General features: G+C 32.9%; 1 protein-coding gene across 1 annotated transcript in view; it reads right to left on the bottom strand.

Annotated features, from left to right (window-relative positions):
* Window positions 1-1432: 1432 nt before the first annotated feature.
* Window positions 1433-10230, bottom strand: part of TrissinR (Trissin receptor) — an 80967-nt gene continuing 72169 nt past the window's right edge. Inside the window, exons 4-5 of the mRNA XM_067348393.1 lie at window positions 5530-6181; window positions 1433-3299 (exon numbers count right to left, since the gene is read on the bottom strand). Coding sequence (XP_067204494.1) covers window positions 2885-3299; window positions 5530-6181 — 1067 coding nt within the window. The 3' untranslated portion in view covers window positions 1433-2884. The remainder of the gene's footprint in view (window positions 3300-5529; window positions 6182-10230) is intronic.

Below are 10230 nucleotides of genomic sequence, written 5' to 3'. Positions count from 1 at the left end.
ATAGTTATCAGAAGTACTCCGCTTTGCACTCAAGTTGGTACTCAAGTGACCGCTCTAGTAAACATTTTAGCTGAGTTTTCCAAATTCAGTTCGTATTCCGGTACTCAGTGTAGATTCTATTATTAGATATTGATAGTGTTGAATTTTCGTCTTATTAGCAAGGTTTTTGGAACCTCAATTGTTGTCTACTTTACAGGAGCTGGCAAGTGTATTCTATCTTTATTATATAATCAAGACAATAAATAGTTGACGAACACACGGTATTTCCGACTTGTTAAATAATATAAACTTTTTTATGCAAATGCAATCGCAACGTATACGGAATGTTCCAAAGCCATTGAATATCTCTTCATCAAAAATGTACGTATAATATTGTTGATTATTCTTTGAGTAATTATTGTAGTAATTGACACATTGGATATTAAGTTATCATGCTATTTAAATTTATTCACGTATGAAATATAAAATCGATTATCGCTACAATTTCGTTAACTTGAAAGTTTGCATAAATAAGTAATAAAAATATTATTATTATACCTTTTTAAAATTCAAATTTTTTTGCACAGAAAGTTAATTATTATAAAAACTTGCAATTGTCAAAATGGTTAGATAAAGAAAGCTATAAGCCTATGTTAGATAAGAGCTATATTGAGTAAAAAACTATACGGGAAAAAATAATCTTGCTATCGCAGCAAATTTGTCGTTGCTGTTGTACATATATTAGATGTGACAAAACTTTGCTACTAATTTTTCGGATTATTCGATATATCAGCAAAATCTGTTTAATATATATATATAAATTTTATCACAGACATTAATTTGCTGTTACAACAAAATAATTTATTTCTAGCAAAACCGTGTTTTGCTATTGCAACGAAATTACTGTTGCAGTACAAATTTTTATGGCAAGATAAAAAATCAATTTAGCGATAATAGCGATATAATTTGCTTTCTTAGTAAATAAAAATAGTCTCAAACAAATCTCTTTACTGCCCATATAATAACTAACATATTTTGCTACAGCGCAAAATTTGCAGTGGCAGTAAATTTTTTCTAAATATTCGTAGGTATTAATTTTTAATTCCATTTTACAGCTGCATTTAATGAAGTATAAAATTTGCGTTAGCAAATAACAAAAATCAAAAGCAATACTGTCAAATGATTATTCCAATACAGTATCAGACAAATTATCTTTCCCAATAGAATCCGATGCAGATTGCATCTTTGTTTTCGCATTGGAGTAATTAACTTGCTGTCAATGTAAATAAATTGTGAATTTACTTTTGGCTTGATCAATTGTTACCATCCTATTTTTTTTTGTTGCAAAAGCATTAATTCGTTGGAAAACGCATAAATTCAAGTGTGAATGTAATGCGTTTTCAAAATAAAAACTCATATTTCTCGATATCATTTTTAATCAATTTATTGTAGATAAATAAATAAATGCAATGTAAATGTGTAAGACATTTATAATATATATTATATAGTTTTTTTTTTACTTTTTTTATTTTTACTTTTGCTACTCACTTGACATAAATATAATTTAAAGTTTCCAATAACTCGCAATTATTCATTCACACACATCATTTTTTCTTTTCACACATTTTTGTTAAGTACAACGGTCAATTTGTTAAAAGACTGACTCATAATTTGAGCAGGTATCTTTCTGAAGATTTAGTATAGTAATTGCGTATAGTAACTGCGATTTTTTTATATTTAGAAATATTTATGATATTTTATAAAGAATCTGTATCAGTATGAAATAATTAAAATATTGTAAAGTTAGCAGAAAATATTTATTTTACAGACAATGTTTTACGATGCGCAAATTCGATAAATCTGATACGTAATGCTTTAAATGTGAGTGAGATATCGATTGCCGTACCTCTTAGTTGCACGTAATGCATTTTCTTCTTATCATTTCAGATGCAATGTTAAATCGAGTAAAGACGGATGAAACTCACAATAGTTTCGCCGTTTGCATTGTTTATGCACCGAATAACAAAGAAATGGGAGTGGAAATGGGAGTACGTAATATGCTGTGGATAAGCTCCGATTAAACTCCCTGTTTTAGCCTTGCCATTTGCACACAGACACACACACGCACATATACACATCCTGACAAAGTTGCATGCCACTGACACTATTCGACCGCTAAAACTCACCCCTCTCTCTCCCTCTCCCCTCCTCTCTCTCTCTCTCTCTCTCTCTCTCTCTCTCTCTCTCTCTCTCGCTTGCTTGCTTATGCAATGCACTATCTCTATCGAGGTATCTTGTTCCCAAAACGTGGCTATTCCTGTGACTATAAACCCGGATTAAGAATCCAGCATTACGCATATCGGTAAAAAATTGAGCTGCAAGACCTTCGTGCTCCTCGAGACAATTTGTTTTGCAATTCAAAAATCGAGAAATTAAGTTTAAATGTAAATCAGATTGAAATTCTGAAAAGTATCTTGTTAAAATCAATCTCAATATTCGAGAGTTAGAATACCTTTAAATTGAGAGCTCTTTCATATCGAATGTGACGAAAATAGTTTGAACGTTGAAGAAGATATTTTCCTCCAACGATAAAATGTTCATCTTGTCGAGACGTTTGGCAATTGAGAACTATCCGTTATACAGGGTGCTCCAGACTGCGCTTTACACGCGCAGTAAATTGTTTGACTGATCAATCAATTAATTATTAATTTGAATTCCAAATGCAAATAAGTCCAATACATTATTCAGGCTCTTCGAAATAAGCGAACCGCTTTGAAATAAACGTTCCAACAGCACATCGTGCGCTCTCCCTGAGAAAATGTTCCATCAGCTGTCATTCTGGAATACCCTGTGTAAAGAAGCTTCGCGATCCACTCCCATCCGTAAGAGACGCAGTTTAGTTTCACTAGGTGTTTTTGCAGTAAATGCTCTGCCGGGTGATGGTCTGCGTGATGCACGGGCTGTCTTGCACGGAGCTCAGTCGTACGACCGAGCTCTGGGGCAGATTCGTACTCACGCCGTTCTCGTGGCGATTGTGGTCGCCGCTGGTGCACGCCATCGCCAGGGCGCTGCCGCGACGTCGCCGCCGACCTCTGTGATGCAGTAGCTCGCGCATACCCTTGCGAAAGTTGCGCGACAGAAAGGCGTACAGTAGCGGGTTCAGACAGGAGTTCATGTACGAAATCAGGAAGGTCGACACGGTCAGCAGGGTGCTGAAGTCGGACGTGCGATCGTAATTCGCACCCCAGTGACGCCAAACGATGCGCGCCTGCTGCGGCAGGTTGCATACGGCAAACATCATTACCACTGCAATCAACATTCTGGAACATAGCGGCGAGAGCGTTGGAGGAAATGGAAGCGAGCGATCGTTTAACATAGAGGTTTCCAACTTACGGCCCACAGGCCACATACATCCCTCCTCGAAGATTTTATCCGGCCTGCCAAGAAATTTTGGCGTCATGTATATTGAAGTAAAATTTTATTTTATTTTTTGTCTCTCTACTCAACTAATCATTCAATATTCAATTAAACTAGAGTAAGTAGAGACATATGCTTGTTTTAGTATATCTAATAATCTTGACAGAATACTCTTTTATGATTCTTTAATAATTTTCAAAAATAAAATTTTTTTGACGCCAAATTTATTACAAAAATTTAACCCTCTTGGAAAAAGAGTTGGCAACCTCTTCTTTAATAGATAAGGAACTTAAAGAGGACATGTTTGATATTAGTGAGTCTTGAACGGCGTTATACAAAATGTAATGTCAGTGAATATATACGTTGTTAATGGAGTATCAATTTCTTCAGAAAATTTTGAAGAATTTTCTCAAAGTGTCGAAATATGTAACATTGAAAAAGTAACACAACCATTGCATATATAAACGATTAAAAATTAATTATCGTATAATCAATTTTGGCATATTGTAATTAAACATATCAACGTCATTATTTGACATTGTAATTCAACATTTGTGCCGGTAATTATGAAAGTGAGCTAACATAAGTTATATATTTTTTATTTTGAAATATTTCGACTTTTGTATGTATTAAAAATATTGTTTTATTACGTAACAAAATATTTTCCAAAACTTACTTTTATAATGTATGTATACATTTTTTTCGTAATTGTAAAATTTCACGATTAGTTTGTAAGAAAATGTTTCTTAATCTCGATCCTAAATAACTTAAATAAAACCATTTTAAAAATTAACGATAAATTTTAAAAATATCTAGAAACAAAAAATAAAATAAATTTTATTCAAAACTAGGTAAAAACAAACATATCTATTTATACTTCACAATTATAATTATGTTTATTTTATTTTTACTAAAATCTATATTTTTTCTTTAATAATAGGATTTTCAGTTTTTGGAATCTCAAAAGCTTTAAAATATTCGACATATTATTTTATATTATTGTACAAAATTTATTTAAACTTAAACTGCTATCTGATGGCGTAATGGAAGAGTAAATAAGGCTCTAAGCGTCGAAACATAGATTTGAAATAAAGATTGAAATAAAGAGATATAAATAAATATACACCCAGACAGCATGGCATATCCAAAAGACATCTAGAGGATATCTCGAAGACATTTTTGGGACGACGGGACGTCCTCTGGGTATCCTTTGGATTTATACGCTCTAAGTGCCAAGGAGGATAAAATAAAGAAGGCTCTAAATGCCATAAATAGTATATCTGTAATGTAAGTAAATGTAACTTTTTTTTATTTAACTTTTCTTTTATTAAACAAAAGACAAAGAAAAAAATAACTATTACAAAAGAAATAAAAACTTACTTGCAAATATCTGTAACAGCTGATCGGCGTTTGGAGCCTTTTTAAAAAAAAATTGATTAGAAAAACTGCTCCAAGTACTATTGCTAACAACGTATATAAGGCTCTAAATGTCATTTAAATAATAAATAACTTACAATAAATTATTTATTTAAGTCACTTATTACACAAATAGTACTTAGCGCTTTATACACGTTGTTAGCAATGACATGTAGAGCAGTTTTTTATTTTAATCGTAATTTAAAAAATTGTCATTTAGAGCCTTATTTACTTTTAGTCTATTAAGAAATATCTTTTTATTTATAAAACAAAGTTTATCAGAGTAAGTAACTTATGTTAGACTGTGGTAAAAAAATGAACATGAACTAAACTCTATCGACACAATCACCAACGTCCAATTTTCAATTATTTAAAAAAAAAATTTTACGTTATTATAATATAGATCGATGTAACAGAGTAATAAATTAAATATTTTTTATTTAGTCTACTTTTTACTTAAATAATTAATAATAAATGTGCGAATAAATAAACAAAGTGCTTTATGCCTAATAAAATTTCACGACAATGCCGAAATAAATATATCCCTTGAATGCAATCACTCTCGAACGGACATTAATTTCGAGGACGGAAATCGAAGGAAGTATCATTATATATATATATATATCATACATTTTATATATGTATATGTATAAAATGATGCTTCCTTCCGGTATACATATATATATATATATATATATACCGGATGTAAAGAGATACCTGATTACGCCACGTCTCGCCCTCAGGACATTTCTGCTGGATGTATGCACGTGGTGGACCCGACCGTTTCTGGTTCGTGCGACCAGACCGGGTCCACCAAGAGTGGCGCCGCTCCTCCAAAGGCCGACAGCTATCCTAGTGTAGAGGCAGCACATGAGAATCAGCGGCAGGAGGTAGAGAAAGACAAGATTTACTGCATCCAGAACGTTCTTGTTGTGTTTCTTGATGTTGGCTATGCAGATAATGTCGACGTCGCCCGTGTTCAAGCGATTGCTGATGGTCTCGACGTAGAGGAATCTCGGTGAAGCGTATACGGCCGCGATGACCCACACTACGCCTACCACCATCCTGAGACGGCTCCTGGTCAGCATGGATCGGCACTTGATAGGATGCACGATGGCCAGGTAGCGCTCGGTGCACACTATCACGAGAATCAGTATGCTGGCCGTGTACGAAAGCGCGTGCACAAACATGTACACCTTGCACAGGAAGTCGCCTAATTGCCAGCTGTTCATTAGATAATTCGTGAGTGTCTGGTAGACGCAAAATATGCCGACGCAGAAGTCAGCCACCGCCAGATTCGCCAGGAAGAAATTCGTGATGCTGCGTAATCGTCGGGAGAACGTCACCACGAAGATCACCATCAAATTACCTGCAAACGTAAAAACGATAAGATGTGCGTTAATAGGATACAGCGTGTCACTGGATAAAAGACTTCAAACTAGTTTATAAAGAATTATTAAGTAAAGAAGCGCAAAAGTAGTTAAATACTATTAAATTACATTTTTCAATTTTACCACTATAAACTTTTAGCGTTTAGACTACTAGAAAAAAATTAAACGCCTAAACGTACATTGTTTTGTTATTTTAACAAATTTATAAATTTTCCGAAATTAAACATATTTTTTTTTCTCTTAATAAAAATGAGAAGATCTTTTACAAGTGTTTAGTTATTTTGAATTATCTTGTAAATTTTCTTATTTAAAATCTTTTCACGCCAGCGCTACTTCGGTCAACAATAAACATGATCTATGGTCGGTGATCCAATGGAACCGTTTTACCATTTTATCGTAATAAATCTGGATCACGTCGGAGAAACAAATAGTTTTTGTGGACAGGAGATACTACCAACAATCCATAACAGCAAATAGTCCTTGGCAATGTATTAGGTTTTAACGCAATCCGCAAGACGACTGTTGAGAAGCTGATCTCTTAAATCAGTGCTCGGAATTAGTCTGAACATTTCAGCCGATTTCCGTGGTATACGCCTCCTTTCCTCTCCTTACCGCGCGCGCCGCAGCCGCTAGGGCCAGCGCCGCCGAGCGTTAGGAGCGACACTATCTGATTATGAGTGGGTTCTTTTCCCTATTTATTAAAATTTTAAAAAATGTATTAAAATTTATTAAAAATAAATTTTTTATTTTTAAATTTATTAAGTGGAAATATTTCAATAGATTTCCACGTCACCCATGAGATACTAATGCTGACGCGTTTTTTTTTAAATGGTTTCCCCCGTAGACCTATTCCACTAAAGATAAAAATAAATTCTTAATTTAAAAAAAAATATATATGTAAAAGAGATTTTCTTAATTAGATTTTCTTAGCCTTTTATGAGAATGAACAATTGATGCAATAATGTAGATAAAAACCACTTTTTGAAAAACGTGTTAGTATTAGTACCTCATGGGTGACGTAGAAATCTATTGAAATATTTCCACTTAATAAATTTAAAAAAAAATTTATTTTTAATAAATTTTAATAAATTTTTTTAAATTTTAATAAATAGGGAGAAGAATCTACTCATAGAACCTAATCAGATAGTGTCGCTCCTAACGCTCGGCGGCGCTGGCCCTAGCGGCTGCGGCGCGCGCGGTAAGGAGAGGAAAGGAGGCGTATACCACGGAAATCGGCTGAAATGTTCAGACTAATTCCGAGCACTGTCTTAAATGATCGCGCATCTATTTCTTCTATTTCTATTTTTCCTATTTTTTTTTAGCCGTTGTATCAAATCAACATTTTCTCCTATTTTTTTATTTTAACACAATCTCTTAGTCGATAAACCGATTATTTCTGAATTGAGAGAATTCCCATGCTATAGTCAGATTTTTATCTGCAAACTAAAAAAAAAAAAAAATACTAAATTGCTCTAATACCTTTGACGGATATGCAAAAAATATCGGATTTGTTTGTTTGTTAGAAAATGACAATGAAATAGAAATAGCGCAGTAAAAAATGAGATAACAAGAAGTTTTAAGCTGCTTTAATCTAACGTCTCATTGTATATATATCTTATTTTTATTCCAAAACATAAATATATAATATATAAAAAATACATAAACATAATATACATACATATAAATATATATATATAATTTATATATCACACATGTCGTATATTAATTTATATACTGAATATAACACGGCGAGTGAATAAAATGAGACGATAAATTGAAAAATTAAAGTTAACAGCATATATTTTAGAGACAAATTATTGAAAAAAATGATCACTTGATAGCCAGTAAATTAAATAAAAAGATTAAATAAAAATGAGATAAGAAATTGATATAAATTTTAATTTTAATTACTTGTCGCTATCGCAATTTTGCTTCGACGAAATCTCGTTTTGACGTCATTTTGTAAGCAAGTTGCATGGTACTATCAATAAATTAATTAAGAAGTATAATGAAAGTATAATAAAATATAATGAAACATTGTTTAATAATCCATTCCATCGTGCTTAAAGTTTCAGCACCGTAACAACTTCCTAACAGATCGTTAAGCGATCACTACGAAAAATGTACGATAACGCAATAAAACTATTAAATCAAGGATTTAGCTTCCACGTAACTGCTTTTATGGCGCGCATTGTCTGTTAATTTAATTGATAAGATTTACGTACGATACGAGCACATCGAGCGTGGACGGTGTTATTGTCCGATAAGATATGTGTATTACGAAATAAAATTCTCTATTATTACGGCAGACAGTTGTTTTGATACTGTTTCTTTCTTTTATTGGTATAAAGAAAGTTTGTCACAAATAAAATAAAAAATAGTGTTATATAAAACATGCAAAATGATTTCAATTTGAATGTATTCAAGAACCAAACATAAAACTAGAAATAATAAAAAAAAGAAAAATAAAGAAGGTCGTGATTTTGAATAATTTGAAATGAAAGCGTAATGTATACCAATCGCGTCTATTGCCAAATATTTGTATAACCATTTGATTCATTTTTAGTTTATATAATTTTAGTTTGAAGTTTTGTTTACATGTCAATCTTTTTGGCATTTATATTGTTTCGCATTTTATGTCTAGATTTTGCTTCGAGGCAAAGACGGCTGTCACCACATGTTCCATCTTTTCGCGCACATTTCTTTACGGAATATTATCCTTTGTTCTTCATTTTCGTACTCGAGACTGCTGTATGGAAGCAGACGACGTTGCTCTGGTTAGAGAAGCGCATGCTGTATAGAGGCTGCATGGAATATAGAAAATGGGATGACATGAGCTGAGACAGAAGGCTGTTGTCGCGAACGTGTTTTTGTGAATCTTGATACAAAGTATACCAGCGCGTCTGTTTATTCTTAAAATTGAAAACGAGAGAGAGATATATAGATCTCGATAATTAAAATTTATTGCTATTTTATTGTAATAAAATTATATTAAATGTTTGTCACATTCATTTAAAAAGTTGAGAATGAAATCGACTTTTCTAAAAATAATCTTTACTTCTTAAAACGGAAAACTATTGGTTTCAATGCACTTTTTTCGTTCGGGAAAAATTTTTCAATTTTTAAAAATCCAAATTAATAAATTAATTTCAATTTATAACAGCTTAATGAAAGAATGACAAATTTTTCACATTCAACGGTAGAATACGACGTGATAAAACATAGTTTGACAATAGCGCATCTCTGGCCACGAAATAATTTGTATATTAATATAGTTTTGGCGAAAATATGAAGTGCGCTTCTCTCAAGTTCTATCGTTGAGGAATGATAATGGCACGCCGCCAGCTTGAGTTCACAGAAACTAAGTGGTCGCGGTCTCATAGCTTATTAGAAAGGCAAGGGACACGGTTGACCTGAGTGAAAAGTTCCGGCGGTTCGAGTTGAAAATTATATACCGGATGCGCGTCTCAACTTCTATGTACCACCGCTCTCTATCTCTTGCTTGCTCTCTTTCTTTTGGCGTGCACAATCGCTTTAATCCATCCTTTCTCCGAAGATTCTCTCGTGAAATTCCGCAGAATAAGACGCTCAGCTATATCCCCGACGATGGGGATTTAAGCTGTTGGCGGTCGAGTGGTTCGAGTAGCGGAAGATTTAATACGATCTAGTGCAAGAATGTCCTGAAGCGTAAATAAATCGACATATGCGAAATTCACGTCCAATCATTCTCTGAATCCTCTTTAGTCCCATCATAATACCGCTTAATCTTATCGATAACGAGCTATTTGTATTCGAACGTTTTAATTTCGAATCCATGCAGAATTAATCGGTGTTTCATCATAAGCGCTCGGTTTTTACGTGCCGATAGCCGAGGAATACGACAATTAATGTCCATCCGGCCACAAAAACTGGACGATATGATTTTTTCTTTTAATTTATTTATTGTCCGATTTAATTGACATTAAAAAAAGATAAACGTTTCTTATTAATATTTTTTTATATATTATTAAAATATATTATAAGTTAA

This window comes from Linepithema humile, chromosome 1 (assembly GCF_040581485.1).
Source record: "Linepithema humile isolate Giens D197 chromosome 1, Lhum_UNIL_v1.0, whole genome shotgun sequence".
NCBI lineage: Eukaryota > Metazoa > Arthropoda > Insecta > Hymenoptera > Formicidae > Linepithema > Linepithema humile.
The sequence above is the reverse complement of the archived record's forward strand: the minus strand, read 5'-3'. Positions and strand labels throughout refer to the sequence as shown.